General features: G+C 44.0%; 1 protein-coding gene across 1 annotated transcript in view; it reads left to right on the top strand.

Annotated features, from left to right (window-relative positions):
- The window catches only part of ASZ1 (ankyrin repeat, SAM and basic leucine zipper domain containing 1), a 131,416-nt gene that overhangs the window by 99,875 nt on the left and 13,953 nt on the right, over positions 1–17,588 (top strand). Inside the window, exons 10-11 of the mRNA XM_040413708.1 lie at positions 12,615–12,674; positions 15,693–15,802. Coding sequence (XP_040269642.1) covers positions 12,615–12,674; positions 15,693–15,802 — 170 coding nt within the window. The remainder of the gene's footprint in view (positions 1–12,614; positions 12,675–15,692; positions 15,803–17,588) is intronic.

Raw genomic sequence — 17,588 nt, 5'->3', positions numbered from 1 at the left:
CCAGGGCTAATTTTGCAAATCTGACATATCTCACTTTATGTGGTAATAACTTATCCAAGTCATTCAGAGATTGTTTTCTCGTGACACATTGTACTTCATGCTAGTCATAAATTTGAGTCCATATATTTCACCTTTATTTATGAAGAAATCCCAAATTTACCCCAAATTTAGAAAAATTAGCAATTTCATAAATTTTAATTTCTCTGATTTTAAAACAGAAAGTGATACCTCATAAAATATTTATTACTTAACATTCCCCATATGTCTACTTTATGTTGTCATCATTTTGAAAATGTCATTTTATTTTTTTAGGACTTAGAAAGCTTAAAAGTTTGGAAGCAATTCTTAAAATTTTTAAGAAAATTGCCAAAACCCACTTTTTAAGGACCAGTTCAGGTCTGAAGTCACTTTGTGGGGCCTACATAGTGGATACCCCCATAAATGACCACATTGGGGGGGCGTGGCCGAGCCAGCATGGAGTGAGGAAGCAGGATTGCAGTGCTCCTACAAAATCCTGTGAAATATCCTTTATACACCTGGCATAATCAGGGTTTTTTGAGCGCATTCACTATATGTTGGAACCCTTCATACTTGGGGACACTCTGCCCGGAGCTGGATTGCTGAGTTTTGGCTGTGGTGCTGTGGATGCCGACGGATTGAGGGAGAGGAGCAGAGGGACGCAAACTGAGGAGAGTGTGGAGTGAGGCCGGGACACGATCTGCCGCAAGGTACACAGTGCAGGTACGGCTTGCTGAAAGTTGCTAACAACTTACCTTGGACTGCTGCCGATACCTGCTGGAATCTTGAGCCGAAGACCGAGGCGGGAAGAAGCCGCGCGGTGGGCGCCATCTTGCCGTTAAGTGTATGTGCAGCGGCGCTCCTCTCTGCCCCAGCAAACGGAGTGGATCGGTGAAACGCTCTGTATCTCCCTACTTCCACTATTATCCTGAAGTCCTGCAGTGGTAATCCTGTTAGGAGTCCTTATATATGAAAGCTGCAGAGTTCACCACAGTTTATATGAAAGTTTAGTGGTGGTGCTGGTGTACTTATCCCCCTCCCCCCTGAGGAATGTAAAGATATCTGGCAGTCTACTTGGCTGTGTGGCAGGACTTGCTGAATTTAATAAAGCCTCATCTTGATTTGCTGCATGAGTGACAAACCCCAGCAGATCTTTAATGTGTCTGTGGACTATTTCTATGGGCCGCAAAACTTCTTCTGTGGCTCCATCATCTGTTAAACGATTCATGGACGCCATGAGTCAAACTGAACAGGAAAGTGAGGGGTCTCCTGTCCCTGGTTCCTCTGCTGAAGCCTCTCAAATTATGAAAGCTATAGCTGCCTGTCAAGCTGCTCTTACATCAAAGATAGACCATTTACAGTCTGACCTTAGCTGTTTGCGACACGATTTTGACAAAATACGTGAAAGAACATCTGCAGTGGAGCAAAGAGTGAGTGATGTGGAAGATGCGTCCAGAGCAGCTGGAAATGACACCAGGCAGCTGCTGCAACAGGTACAGATGCTGCAAGCCAGGGCGGAGGACGCTGAGAACCGCAATAGACGTAACAACGTCCGTATCCTGGGCTTACCGGAGCGAGCAGAAGGGTCTACCCCAGAAATTTTTGCGGAACAGCTCATAAAAGAAGTGTTACATCCCATCTCACTTTCCAGTTGCTTTGTTATAGAAAGGGCACATCGGATTCCAACCAGGCCCTTACCGCCGGGATCCCCTGCTAGACCTTTCATCATGAAGATCCTAAACTACAGGGACAGAGACGCTATTTTGCTAGCTGCTCGGCAGAAGGGGAATGTCAGCTATGAGAATGTCCGTTTGTCCTTTTACCCGGACTTTACTGCAGAGGTCCAGAAGAAAAGGAAGCGGTTTACTGAGGTCCGAGCGCGGCTGAGGGACAAAAATGTGAAATATGCCATGATCTACCCTTCTCGCTTGAGGGTGCAAGATGGTGAAACAGTCCGTTTTTTTTAGTACTCCTGAAGAGGCTACTGAATGGATTGAAAGAAATCTAAATGCAAGGCCTCACCGCTGATGGTTTATACTATAGTGTTGGCAGCTGAAGCATATAATACTTGATTAAATGTTAAATTGTTTTGCTGACAAGATGGTTGGGGGAGGGGGGGAGTATCTGGTTTAAATGCACCATTATTACTCCTGTTAGATTCCCTGTTCTTTGTCTATTGATCAGATGTTTAACCCCATATTGGTATGCTGGGTGGCAACACCCTGTATGACTATGCACTGTTGTGGGTAGACGTATATACTTGCTTCCTATCACCAACGTACCTATATGGTATATATGTTCTAATGAGTTAGGGTAGGTTATCGTACCCAGGAGTTGCTAGTTTGGGGTGTCAGGCTCAACCATGTTAGGAAGGTTTGGGCAGGGTGGGTTAGGGAGGTTGAGAATGGGTGGGTTGGAGAGGGTTTCTCTGTTGAGGGGTTCTTTGATGTGGATTGTATGTGTGCGTGAATGTGCCTTCATTGGTCGGAAACTATGGAGATGTTATCTTTGGAAGAATAAATGGCGGTAATTAAGCTACTTTCGTGGAATGTTCGGGGTCTGAATGATAAGATTAAACGGTCTTTAGTGTTCAATTATCTGAAGAGGTATAACCCTGACATAATGTTATTGCAAGAAACGCACCTGCAGGGCCAGAAAGTACTAGCTTTGCGGCGCCCATGGATAGGCCCCACATATCATGCGGTTTACTCAAACCACGCTAGAGGCGTGTCTATTTTAATTGCTAAAAGTCTTCCATTTCAAATACTATCTGTGCAGCTAGACCCATATGGTAGGTATGTGATTTTACATGCTTGTGTCAGAGGCCTGCAGTACCTATTTGTGGGACTATATATTCCTCCGTCATTCCGCAGAGAGGTCCTAGACTTAATTACAGCTAAAATAGCAGGATTTCCAGCAATACCTTATATTATTATGGGTGACTATAATGCCACTTTAGATCCTATACGGGACAGAAGGGTTCCCCAGGCCTCACACAACAATGTCCTATCACATTGGGCTAATACTTATGATTTAGTAGAGGCGTGGCGCTATTTCCACCCCACAGATGCGCAATTCTCTTGCTATTCAGCTTCTACTGGCTCACTCTCTCGTATAGATCTGGCCTTTGTCAGCAGAGACTTATCCCCCTATATCAAGTCTAGTGATTATCTACCGAGAGGAGTTTCAGACCATGCCCCCCTCCTTCTGATACTGTCACAGCCGCTGGCTTCAACTGATAAGCAGTGGCGGTTAAACCCTATGTGGCTCGAGGTATTACCTGTGGTGAGCGAGAGTCTAGATGCAATGGGGAACTACTGGGCAGAAAATGAAGGGTCTACGAATCCTCTGGTAGAATCGGATGCTTTCAAATCAGTAATGAGAGGGGCATTGATTGCTGCTATTGCAACTCATAGAAAGGAACTGAATATCAAACGGATAAAACTAGAGACGGAACTAGCTGATAAGGAGAGGTTATATATACTAGATCCGTGCCCTGAGAAGCAGACTTTGTGGCTTGAGGCGCAGCGTAGGTTTACTTTGCATTTAACTGATTATACTGAGAAGAAACTTTTAAATCAGAGGCAAACTATTTTTTCAGATGGTGATAAGTGTGGCAGGGCCTTGGCGTACTTGACTAGATCTGAGACACAGCAAACGGTGGTGGCGGGAGTTCTGAATGACCAAGGGATCTTATTGAGGGAGCCTAGAGATGTCTGCCGACAGTTTGCCTCCTATTATGAGACATTGTATGCCCCCAAGATCACGTGTACTTCGGAGGAAATTGTCAATTTCTTAGCAGGTATTAATATTCCTTCTTTGGACAGAGATGACAGGGGAGCCCTGGCGGCAGACATATCTGACCTGGAGATTGAAACGGCCATTAGTTCCTTAGCAACCAAGAAAACCCCGGGACCCGATGGATTTCCTGCTGAATGGTATAAGCGATTTTCTAAAGACCTGGTTAGTAGATTTGGGAAGCTGTTGAGGTATGCACTGGAAAGTTGTTCGTTGCCACCGTCCTTTCTGGAGGCAACGATAGTAGTGATTCACAAGTCGGGGAAACCATCTGACCAGTGTAGCTCTTATCGACCTATCTCACTTCTGAATCTTGACGTCAAAATCTTTGCGAAGGTACTGGCGTTAAGATTGCGGGGGGTAATTCTCTCCTTGGTTGGGGTAGATCAATCGGGTTTTATGCCAGGGAAAACCACAGATATTAATTTAAGGCGATTGTTCACTAATCTTCAGGTCAAACATGATAACAGAGGTATGAGGGCTCTTGCGTCCTTAGACAATGAAAAAGCATTTGATTCAGTAGAATGGGAATTTATGTGGGCAGTGCTGACTCAAATGGGCTTTCTGGAGAAATTTTTGTGCTGGTTACAAATGCTTTATAGATCCCCTTCGGCTAGAGTCAGGGTGAATGGGTACACATCGGACTCCTTCCCCTTGAGTAGAGGCACTAGACAGGGCTGCCCTCTCTCCCCCCTGTTATTTGCATTAATTATGGAACCTTTGTCGATACTCATATCCTCTAATTCAGGTATAGAAGGCTGGGAAATAGCTGGAATATCAGAAAAGCTTTCATTATATGCTGATGACATGCTGGTTTACCTAGCAGATTCAGGGAAATCCTTGGATACCCTTTTAGGTGTTGTTGATCAATTTGGGGGTTTCTCGGGTCTCCGTGTGAACTGGGCTAAGTCTAGTCTATGTCTGGTTGATGATGTTGACCCAGCTCGCATTTCGGTGAACAATAAGCTTCAGATTGTGGAGCAATTTACATATTTGGGGATTATTGTTCATAAAGAAGTGGCAAAATTTTATGATTTGAATGTTGCTCCTACAATGCAATCCATTACTCGAAAGCTAGAGGCTTGGGAAAACCTTCCTTTAACTCTGATTGGGCGTATCAATGTGGTAAAAATGATTCTTCTCCCAAAATTGCTATACTTATATAGGGCTGCCCCAGTGTTACTCCCCAAGAGACATTTTGCTACTTTGGATAGAATAATCGCTCCCTTTCTATGGAATAAGTCTTCTCCCAGAATAGCGAGATCCACCCTCCAGGCGTCTTACCTGCGGGGGGGTCTTGCCTTGCCAAACCTGTACATGTACTATGTAGCGGTGCAGCTGAGCTATGTGGCGTGGTGGGTACGGGCTGACTCAGGTAACCCGGCGGTAGTGTTGGAGGCAGCTTTATTGGGGTCCTATGAGGCACTTACGAACTTGGCGTATAGGAGGGGGGCTAGGTCTACAATACACTACACCCAATCGATGGCTGCTGCAGTACAGATGTGGGTCAAATGGGGTCAGAAATGTAACCCTGATGAGAATGATATTACTTGGTCGCCATATTTGCCTTTGTGGAGAAACAGAGTGCTTCCGGAGCTGTTCTCATTACTGGAGTTTGAATTTTGGCCTCAGAGGGGGGTGCGTTACCTTACCCAACTATATGATAAGGGCCTATTTAGAACCTTTAATAGTTTGAAACAGGAGTTTAATTCGCCCCAGCGTTGTTTGTATAGATATCTTCAACTCAGGCATGCCTGTCAGGCTCGGTTTGGTAGAGAACCTTTAAAGCTGGAGTGTGGTACAGTTGAGGCAGCGATTAGGAGGGTTCCGTTGGTCAAACCAGTGTCGACCCTGTATGCGTCGTTGATGGCGTTGCAGGACTCCCCCCTAGACAGGGCATTTGTTAGGTGGAAAAGGGACATTGAAGGTTTGGAAGATGTTCATGTTAAAGAATCTAGCTGTACATGGAGATCTACAGTGGTAAGTGCTAGGGATCAGTTGATTCAAGTTAAATGGCTTCATAGGATTTATTATACTCCTGTGAGACTATTTAAAATGGGTAAATTGCCGAACCCTCATTGTACAAGATGTGGACATGAAAACGGTTGTCTTATACACATGGTTTGGCAGTGTCCGATTATTCATGGATTCTGGGAAGAGATCCATAAATATTTTAATGACAAACTAGGCTTTCCTAACGTCTGTACTGAACTCACTAGTCTGTTGGGAGTAGCCAACGAGATTGTTCCCACCAAATTTGGCAGGAAGCTGTATAGAATACTCTTATATTATGCTAGGAAAACTATCCTTCTCAACTGGAAACCTCCTAAGAATCCTACTGTGCAACAATGGGTACATCTAGTTAATGCTGATCTTGAATTATACAAGTTTGTGTATGAGAGAAGAGGGACCCCTGATCGCTTCATGAAGATATGGGACCCCTGGATTGGAGCCCAGACTCTAGTACCATAGATGACTGAAAGACTGTTCTGACCAATGAAGGCGTGTGTGAATGTGTGTGTGTGTGTGCAGTACTTTTAATCTTCCTTAGGATTGATATGTTGGGTACTGTTCATCCTGAAAGTGATATCTTTTTCTTCTGTCCCAAACTTGGGTCATGAGGAACTGTTATGATTGATCCCATGTATTTGATTTGTACTGGACTCAATTGATTGTCTGTATTTGATCTGTTTGTTATGCTTTTTGCTAAATTAATAAATAAAAAGATACTATTAAAATAAATGACCACATTGTAGAAACTACACCCCTCAAGTTACTTAAAACCGACTTTTTTTGACAGTTTTTATTTTTTACGGTGTTCACCCGAGGGGTTAGGTCATGTGATATTTTTATAGAGCTGGTTGTTATGGACGCGGCGATACCTAATATGTATACTTTTTTAAATTTATTTCACTTTAACACAATAATAGCATTTTTGAAACCAAAAAAAACTGTTTTAGTGTCTCCATGTTCTGGTGACTGTTTTATTGGTACCACTTTGTGAGACATACGCCTTTTTGATCACTTGGTGTTACACTTTTTGTGCCCGGTCTCAGAGGGCATACGGTCATGTGCAAGGGCCCTAAAAAGCACTTTTCTCGCCCATATTCATTGAGGGACACAGGAACCGTGGGTATAGCTATGTCCTCTAGGAGGCGTTGACACTAGGCAAAAGCTGTTAGCCCCTCCTATGGCAGCTATACCCCCTCCAGCCTGGAGAGAGAGCTTCAGTTTTTTCTAGTGTTGATAGGAGGCAAGACCTCCCTGCTCCGCAGGGTGGCTCCTTGAAAATATATTTTTATTTTTTTTATTTTATTTTTCCTTTTTCAGGTGGGAAACCTGGTGAACCCGCCAGTTCACGGCAATCACATAAGCGTCCTAGAGCAGGACATATTTCCTCCTCAGACGCATTTCCCTCTCCACCCCGTGTAAGGTCTCACTCAGGTTTTTCTTCCCCTGGGGACCTGCCATCTGAAGGGGAGGTAGAGAATTCTGATTTGAACATGGATACGGAGCAGCCTTCCAAAAATACTGGCCCCTCTTCTCACCCTGCTCCATTCCAGAGGCATCTTCCTTATGCCTTATCTGGATGACATCCTCATCAAGGCGCCTTCTTTCACTCAAGCGTCGAGCAGCGTGGAGATCACGCTGGAAGCCCTTGCACTCTTCGGGTGGCTGGTCAATCTTCAGAAATCATCTCTGACTCCCTCCAGACAACTTATGTTTCTGGGCATGCTTCTGGACACGGAAGCTGCACATATTCGCCTTCCTTCAGACAAGCGCCTGGCTTTACACCGTTCCGTGAGATTTCTTCTCAACTGCAGGCTTCCATCCATTCGCCTCTGCATGAAGACGTTGGGGAAGATGGTCGCCTGTTTCAAGGCGATTCCCTTTGCCCAGTTCCACTCTCGCACGTTCCAGAGAGCGATCCTGTCCTCCTGGGACAAATCGTCCGAGAGTCTGGACTGTCCCATCCGCCTCACTCCTCAGGTGAGGTGGTTCCTCTGTTGGTGGCTGTCAGTTCCAGTTCTGGGAAGGTCCTTCCTTCCAATGTCCTGGACGGTTGTTACCACTGATGCCAGTCTGCAAGGTTGGTGAGGATTTTTCCCTCCCAGGACAGTCCAAGGCACATAGTCTCGGTCAGAGTCCAAGCTTCCGATCAATATCCTGGAACTCTGGGTGATTCTTCTATCCCTCCGGCACTTGACCCATCTTGTAAGGGGTTGCCCGGTCAGAGTCCAGTCGGACAACACTACGGCGGTGGCGTACATCAACCACCAGGGGGAAACGCGCAGCTTCACGGAGATGCAGGAATCTGCCAAGATCTTGCGGTGGGCGGAGGCCCACATACTGGCACTTTCAGCAATCTACATCCCGGGTGTGGAGAACTGGACTACGAACTTCCTCAGCAGGATGACAATAGATCCGTGCGAGTGGTCCCTGCACCCGGAGGTGTTTGAGGCGATCTGTCTGCGTTGTGGTCGCGCGGACGTGGACTTGATGGCCTCGAGACTCAATCGGAAGTTTCCCACCTTTCTCTCCCGAGCAAGAGATCTGGAAGCTTGCGGCGTGGCCGCCCTGATCTCCCCTTGGCAGGGGTTCTCCCTCCTTTACGTGTTTCCCCCTTCCCCCTCCTACCCAGGGTTCTATGGAAGATCAGGATGGAGGGCATTCCGACAATCCTAGTCGCCCCGGATTGGCCCCGTCGCGCATGGTACGCCGACTTCGTTCTCCTTCTAGGAGACGTCCCTTGGTCACTGCCACTCAGAGACAACCTTCTTTCGCAGGGTCCGGTCTTCCATCAGCATTTAAGGTCTCTTCATTTGACGCGTGGCTATTGAAACCGCCAATCTGACGCGAAGAGTGTTTTCGGCAGATGTTATCCGCACTATGATTCAGGCCAGGAAGCCTGCATAGTCCAGGATCTATTACAGGACCTGGAGGTCCTTCCTGGGCTTCTGTGAAAGCCGGAACATCCCCCCCACTTTGTTTTTCTCTCCCTACGGTCCTATCCTTTCTACAATCAGGACCTTGGTCTAGCCCTTAGTTCTTTGAAGGGTCAGGTGTCGGCGCTTTCGACCCTTTTCCAGCGCCCTCTGGCCCCCCTGGGGCCTGTAAAAACCTTCCTTCAGGGAGTGACACATATGGTTCCTCCGTACCGTCCTCCTTTTACCGCCTTGGGATCCGAATTTAGTCCTCTGAGCGCTCCAGGCTTCTCCCTTTGAGCCCTTGCGGGAGATTTCACTCCGAATCCTGTCCTGGAAGGTAGTTTTTCTTTTAGCCATCACATCTATCAGTTGAGTGTCCGAGTTGGCGGCGCTCTCTTGTAGAGAACGCTTCCTGGTTCTTCATAAGGATAAAGTGGTTCTCCGGCCCGTTCCTTCCTTTCTCCCAAAGATGGTCACTGATTTCCATATCAACGAAGAAATTGTCCTTCCCTTACTGTGTCCCTCTCCTGCACACCCTAAGAAAAGGGAGTTACACCATTTGGATGTTGTTAGGGCTCTGAAGATTTATTTCGCAGCCTCCAGTTCCTTCCGTCGCACAGACTCCCTTTTTGTCATTCCGGAGGGTCCTCGAAAGGGATTGGCGACCTCCAATGTGGCAATCGCACGTTGCATTCGGTCTGCAGTTGCTGAAGCATACCGCTCCTGGGGCAGGGTTCCGCCCTTAGGTGTCACGGCTCACTCCACCAGAGCGGTGGGCGCATCTTGGGCTCGGAGGAATCGCGCTTTGGCTGCGCAGTTGTGTAAGGCGGCTACTTGGTCCTCCTTACACACATTCACAAAATTTTACCAGGTGCATACTTATGCATCGGCGGATGCTGCCTTGGGCCGCATGGTCTTGCAGGCGGCAGTTTCTTAGATGCCTGCAGGGACGCTTGCTTCCATGAGTCTGTGTCCCCCAATGAATAGGGGCGAGAAAACTAGATTTTTGTAAAACATACCAGTAAAATATTTCTCGCTCTTCATTTTGGGACACAGCACCCACCCAGTGTTGTTGTTCGGCCACAGTTGCGGCAATTGCTGGTTAGAACCCCGTTGGGTCCTTTGGCATTGTTGGTGTTCCACGTTTTTTTCGTTGGTTGACTTGCTTCTCCTACTGCTTGTGCACAAACTGAAGCTCTCTCTCCAGGCTGGAGGGGGTATAGCTGCCATGGGAGGGGCTAACAGCTTTTGCCTAGTGTCAACGCCTCCTAGAGGACATAGCTATACCCACGGTTCCCGTGTCCCCCAATGAAGAGCGAGAAAGAGATTTTACTTGTAAGTTTAACAAAAATCGTGTTTTTTCTCGTATGCTAATGATGCCAGTGAGCTGTCCAGTTCACATAGGACAGGCCCTAGATGCTCGCTGCACCTTTTGTTCCAACCCTTGGACAAGAAACCCTCCGTTCCTTTGGTGAATAACAGGGCCAGGTGTCTGAATTCTGCTCTCACCTGGCCCCATAATCTCATGCCTGTGCCATGCCCCACAGTTTTGGCACACACTCAGGACAGCATCTGGTTCCTGCCTGGGAGAGAACAGTGATATATTTCAATATTTCAGATTCTGAGATATTTTCTTCTTTTTTGAAATTGTGAACCTCAGTGTTATATGGTACTATATGACATGGATCCATTTCTGTATATGCTTATATTTTCTTAGTTTGGTTTCCCACTTATCATAAAATATAAAGGAAAACATCTACCGTATTTTTCCGACTATAAGACACACCAGACTGTAAGATGCACCTAGGATTTGGAGGAGGGAAATAACAAAACTAAATATTTTCCATCAGACCTTAGAGCAGACCCCCCATTCTTCCTAAAACTCCCAAGCTTCATCAGCCTCAGATCAGCGTCCCATCAGACTCCCCCAGCCTCAAATTGGACCCCCTTCCAGCCTCCATTAGCCTCAGATCAGACCCCCCCTCCCAAGTCCCATCAGACAGATCAAACCTCCCAGTCAGCCTCAGATTGGACCCCCACAGCCCCCAATCAGACCTTATCATCCTCTGATCTGACCCACTCAGCCTCTGATCTGACTCATTCAACCTCAGATCGCACATCCCATCAGACCTCACATAAGACATTTCAAAAATAAACTAACTTACCTGCTTCATGGCTTCTTATGGGTCCCACTGTGTACTGTGATCTGACAGTGAACAGCGTCAGGTCATAGTGTGTGTCTATGTGCGCTACGACCCCCAATCAGCCCCCATTTCCTATCATTAGCCCCCCATTACCTCTTGTTAGCCCCCAGCAGCCTCATATCAGCCCCATTGCCTCTCACCAGCCCCCAGCCATGTTATATTAGCCCCATTGCCTCTCACCAGCCCCCCAGCCATGTTATACCAGCCCCCCGGCCATGTTATACCAGCCCCCCGGCCATGTTATACCAGCCCCCCGGCCATGTTATACCAGCCCCCCGGCCATGTTATATCAGGAGCCTCTCCTCCAGCGCGATCCTCTTCCTCCTGCTGTTGGCTGTGCTGTGAACTGGTGCGCACAGCGTGAGGTCACAGAGCGCCCTCACGCTGTGCGCAGCCACTGCACTGCCGACAGCTGAGGACCAGGAAGCGGTGAGTACAGAGCTTTCACCGCTTCCTGGTCCTCCGGTATTAATGAGTAGGGTTGTTTCGATACCAAAATTTGGATTCGGTTTCGATACCATAAAAAAGTATTGCGATAATCGATACCATTCGATACCACGCGGAAAAAAACGCCAAAAAAAGCCGCGTGCATTTGCATTTTATGGAACGTCTGGGCCATAATTGAACAGTCCTATCCTATTTTTTGGGGGGACAAGGTGACATAAATAAATAATGTCGAATCGTTCAGTTTTTTCTTTTATTTTCTTTTACAGTGTTTACCGCATAAGAAAGATATGTAATATTTTATTTATTTATTGTTTATATATTTTATATGTTAAATTGGGAAAGGGGTGATTTATACTATTTTTTGGTTTATTTTAACTTTTTTTTTTACCGTTTATTTAATAACTATTTTCCCCCTTAGGGGCTCGAACCTGGGATCTTTTAATCCCTTGTCCTATTCACCATAATAGAGCTCTGGGGCGAAAAATACGGTACTTCCATAATGGAGGTGGTCACTAGCATTCTGACTATAAGAGGCACTGTCACTTTTCCCCCATTTTTTGGGGGGGAAAAGTGTATCTTATAGTCTGAAAATATAGTATATGGAAAGATTCCTGTAAGATAATCCTTTAACCTCCTAACAGTCACTTTAAAATTGGAAAAACCCTCACAAAAATGTCACTTTTTTAATACGTGTCTGCAGTAAATCTTGTTGGTGCACAGCTCAGGGGACACAATTGCATTTTTAGCCTCTTAGTGACATCATTAATTTTAGCCTGAAAAACCAATAATCTTTTCCCACTTTGTGTTCTAGCAGTCATACCTTTTTTTATTTTTAGTTAACTACATTTCCCATTGCCCGAGCTGGACTCGGGCAAAACAGTTAGGTGTTTAATCGCCATCCTATTGTATGATACTGTTTATGCTACCATCCAATCTACAATTGGTTTTGTCTTTAGAATGCTGTAGCTGTTTTCTTGACCTATTGTCATTAATATGCTAACCAAAAAATTCTCTAAAAAGGACAAAGCAGCATGTTTCACAGGCTCATAAACTAAATTCCCTATCTGAAGCATGCACACAGGCTTATTTCCTAGCATGCCAGTTTAGCATACCACTATGTTTGTTTGTAATGAGTGTGGAAGAGCACTGGAGGACACTTAGTAAAAAATTGTCTCTTAAGCTATTTATACAACATTTTCAATGCATTTGTTTTTTTTAGGAAAATGATTTGACTTTGAGGCAACTTTTGTGTTTGGAAGAAAGAGAGCTTAAACAATTGGTATGTATGCCTTATATGTATCAGATACTTTAGAGTAGACGGTTTTAAAATGTTTGTACATTTTTGAATAACCATTATTAAAACCTGTTCTAAATATGAATTTTGGTAATATACAAATTTTCCTTGCGAAATAGGCACCTGGAGTTCAGGTGCGTATAACGCTTTGGAATCTACACTCGTACACTGCTGACATGTTAGCGGTGTACAGATATCTCTGTGGGGCCGCAATGTACAGGCAGGAGCATACATTGTTGCTCCTGCCTGTGTCTGAGATGCTCTCTAAAAGCTCTGCTATGTCAGTGTTCAGTGGGGCGTGTGCAGGCAGGCACAGCAGTGTGCTATGTGAGCTCCTACTCTCGCTCCGCTAAAAGTCTGTTGTGGTATGCAAGGTACAGTAAAGCCTGACACAGCACATTCAATATGTTATCCTAGGCTTTAGCAAACGCGGGGCTGGCAAGGGCAGGAACAGCGATTCGTTTTCATTGTCTATTTTGCAAAAAAATAAAGAGTAACTAAACTTTTGAATACATTTTTGTTAACATATCCCTAATGCCCTAATAACAGTTTCTGTAATATACTTTATTAATGTATTTTATAGTTTTAATACATTTTTCCCTTCCGAAAGGGCACCTTTCCCTGAGCACTTATAATGGACTTTTCAGTACACTGTTGATTTCTCAGCGGTGCACGGAGTACACATTTTCTCAATGGGGCCACAGCGTATAAAGTACAGATAGGAGCGCACATTGCTGTTCCTGCCCCCTGGAGTTTTACTAACTCCTGGAATAGCATATTGGTACCCTGTAACCATGTGCCATGCCAGGATGAGCAGAGCGAGCTCCTGCTTCGGTAAGCTAAGAGCTGACATGCAGGACTATCGGCTGTTCTGCAGTAGCCCCAGGGCCATCCATTGTGTGTAGTGGATGAAGCTGGTTCACTTTGATGGGAGCAGCTCTGCAGTAACCAACTCCCTCCACTACATACAGTGCACTGTGTGGTACTTCTAGAGCCACTGCAGAACAGTTTACCAGCAGTGGTACAGGGTGTCAGACCCCCGACAGTTGGATAATTAAGGCCTGTTCTGAGAATAGATAATCAGTATAAAAAGACCTGAAACCCCCTTTAATCATGAGCACTCTATTACCGCTGTTTACTTATTTTTCCATTTATTTTACTTTATACAATCAATATCTGTTGGTACCTCAAAGCTACTTTTTGCTATGGCCTCATTGCTCTTATTTGTGCTATGGGTTATATATATTTCAGTATCCAGAGCGCCGAGCATTTTCCTTTTTGATTTACTTGTCGTTTTTATACTGTAAGTGGCTTATGCAACACTTCACAGTATGTGTGTGTGTATATATATATATATATATATATATATATTATATAGTCTTTAGAGAATTTGATGTTTGGTTCATGTATTTTATTTGGCTATAGTTAGATACATTCTAGCCATTTTTCATGACAATCACCAGCTCTGTAAATAATCAAGGGATATAATAATCATTTATCATGAGCACTCATACTTTCTTAAAATAATTGATGTGGTACACGCTCAATGCAAATATTTTACTATGTCAGGCTTTGACTATAAAATTGCTAAAACTTCTGCCAATTTTTAGTGCAATTTTTACAGTACAAATGCATAAATCAAATTTTCAAAATGTGCTAAATTAGCTAAAACTTATTTCAGCAGGGATGTTCTGTTTTGTGTAATACTCTTCTTGTGATGCAAATACTTCATAGCTATTGAATTATTTCATTGTCATTTTCAATAACTTGACACATTTTGGGTTTTAAGACATTCTTATTACATTACGGGGAGCCCCCTACCTCCATAAAGTCACTAAAATGCTTTTGTCACTATTCACCATGGATAAGGTGGGATTGGAGTGACTTCTGAACCCAGTCTTTGTAGAGGGATAGTAGCTGTAACAATATGTATGCCATAAATGGTCACAAGTTTGCATAAATTATTAGTACAGGTGAATACAAAAAACTTTGTAATATCTTATCAGAGAAACATTTCTCACTCACTTATCAGCTCTTTTACTCTGCTTTTTAACTAACATTTTCCAAGAAAAAGAGATTGTCAGCTCACTCCCCCCATAGGCTTTTATGAACAGCATGTAATCTGAGCATTTAGCAGGCTGACCGTTCTCTCCATCTCAGATCATGTTAGCTTAGGAGGGGGAAGTAAATGAGCTGATAAGTGGTGAAAGAGGTATTTTGTCTGATATTACAAAGTTGGTTTTATTCACCTGTACTATTTATTGTTTTGTGGAAAATTGTGTGAAAAGTACATGTACCGTAAGTAAAAAAAAAAAAAAAGTTTAAAATGAATTGTTGAAATCTTCGGCTGCGTTCACATCTCTGGTACAGATCATCCGTGCTGGCTGCACAAAAAAAACGCTGCATGCAGCGGTTTTTGTCTGGCCAAAACTTAGCAATTATGCCAGAAAACGGCTGGATCCCATTAAAGTCAATAGGGATCCGTAGGTGATCTGTTGAATCCAACAGTACCGGATCCGGTGAACGTCGGCAGGCTGTTCTCTGCTGGAAACGTTCACTGGAGATGTGAACATAGCCTAACTCGCGATGTGAAACTCCCCATTCATCGGCGTGGAGGAGAGTCTGTGCTTGTGTGGCCATGTCTTCACTGAAAATAACACCAAGAGTTGATTTTGAGCTGCCACTCTCAGTTACTTATGAAATCATTATGGGAAGACCCCTTTGAAAGCTTGTTTAGTCCTAGTAATTATTGTAAAGATCCAATTGATGGATGTTCAAATTATACCCAAAAGGTCCGTAATTAACTATAAAAATGTAACTAATCGTTATCTCTCTGCTGGATGCAAGAAAAAGCAGATTTCAGTTTAGAAATGAGCCATAAGATCTATGTCCTGAAGTTTGTTCCTGAAACATTTACATATGTGTGACTGACTTATTTTATTAGTCTCCACTTAAAGCTGTAGTATAGCCTAGGTATATTGATCATTGCTTGTCTTAACACAGGCAGAAATTACAGATGAAGACTGTAAAAAAATTATGGCGGCAATGAAAGAAGTTCATGCTGAAGAGAGAAAACTTGAAAAGTTGCCATCACTTTCAAAATTGGAATCAAGGTATTCCCTCATAAAGCTTCCTGACATGTTGAGTTGTATAGCCAGAACAGATTCAGCTGAATCATTCTTTACCACAAAAGTTTGCTTGATTTTCTTACATTTCTAACCAAATCAATTCAGATAATTAGTGGGTAGGACAACTTAGGACCTTAACTTGGAAACCCAGCCAAGACTGTTCTGGCATGTCATTGATGTCTCCTAAGAGTCTATTTAGGCATCCACCGATTTACATACAGCAATACTGCACATGTCATAAGGTACCGCATGAGGCATCAGTAGAGATGAGCGAATTTCATATTTTAAAATTTGTGTATTCTTCGTTTGGTGGTAAAAGCAGAATTGCGTTATGGATTCTGTTACCACGGACCATAACGCAATTCTATGACGGAATGCCTTTAGAGGCATTCCGTTATTCATTCCGTCATAATAGAAGTCTATGGGCTGCAAAACGGATCTGTCCCGTTTCCATTATGCTGGGGAATCCCCTCCTGACGGATCCGTTATGCAGGCCATAGACTTGTATTATGACGGAATGAATAACGGAATGCCTCTAAAGGCATTCCGTCATAGAATTGCGTTATGGTCCGTGGTAACAGAATCCATAACGCAATTCTGCTTTTACCACCAAACGAAGCGTGAACGATTTTCATAACCTGAAATTCGCTCCATCTCTAGTCATCAGGTTAAAGTAAAAAATTAAATCCCAATGATATATTATACATATTATTATATGTATCCAATTATAGTGATTGCTATTTGTAATGACCTGTGTAATAAGGGGCAGCACGGTGGCTCAATGGTTAGAACTGGTGCCTTACAACACTGGGGTCCTAGGTTTGAATCCGACCAAGGACAACATCTGCATGGAGTTTGTATGTACTCCCTGTGTTTGGAGTGTGGGAGGAAACCCACACAAAGGGCTCATGCACACAAACGTTTTTTGTGTTCAGTATATTGGCCGTTTTTAGAGTTCAGTATGCGTTACTTATACTGAACCATTTATTTCAATGGGTCAGCAAAAAATACTGAAGTGTCTCCGTGTGCATTCCATTTCCGTTTTTTCCGTTCCGTTCAAAGATAATGTCCTATTATAGCCCGCAAATCACATTCCGTGGCTCCATTCAAGTCAATGGGTCCGCAAAAAAAAAACGGAACACATACGGAATCTACTCTGTATGTCTTCCGTATCCATTCCGTTTTTGCGGAACCATCTATTGAAAATGTTATGCCCAGACCAATTTTTCCTATGTAATTACTGTATATGGCATACAGAAAAACGGAACTGAACCGAAAACACTGCTGAAACAAAAAACGGAAAACGGATCCATTAAAAACTGCCCGCAAAACACTGAAAACGCCATACGGTCGTGTGCATGAGCCCGAAGACATACTGATAGAGAACTTTTAGCTTGTGAGCCACATTGGGGACAGCTTGATGCTAATGTCTGTAAAGCGCTGCGGAGTGTTGTAGCACTATATAAGTGCATAAAATAAAGTTACAATTATTTTTATACTGCATGGTCATTGACTTAAAATGCCTTCATACAGTTACTTCTATGGAGAAATAAAACTAGTTGATGATGTGGGGAAAATTGTCAAGAAGCAAGGTGTGATGGACATGTTCAGATGTGGCGCATATGCTGCAGCTTTGTGGTGTGGATTCTGCACTACAGATCTGCAGCAATTGACAGTACAAGACAAACATGAAGATGACGTGTCACTCCAACAAATAGTGTAGATTTATGTAGCTATGTTCACTGGCAAGCTTTAAACCCCTCATTGGAGC

This window comes from Bufo bufo, chromosome 1 (assembly GCF_905171765.1).
Source record: "Bufo bufo chromosome 1, aBufBuf1.1, whole genome shotgun sequence".
In the NCBI taxonomy this organism is placed as follows: domain Eukaryota; kingdom Metazoa; phylum Chordata; class Amphibia; order Anura; family Bufonidae; genus Bufo; species Bufo bufo.
The sequence above is the reverse complement of the archived record's forward strand: the minus strand, read 5'-3'. Positions and strand labels throughout refer to the sequence as shown.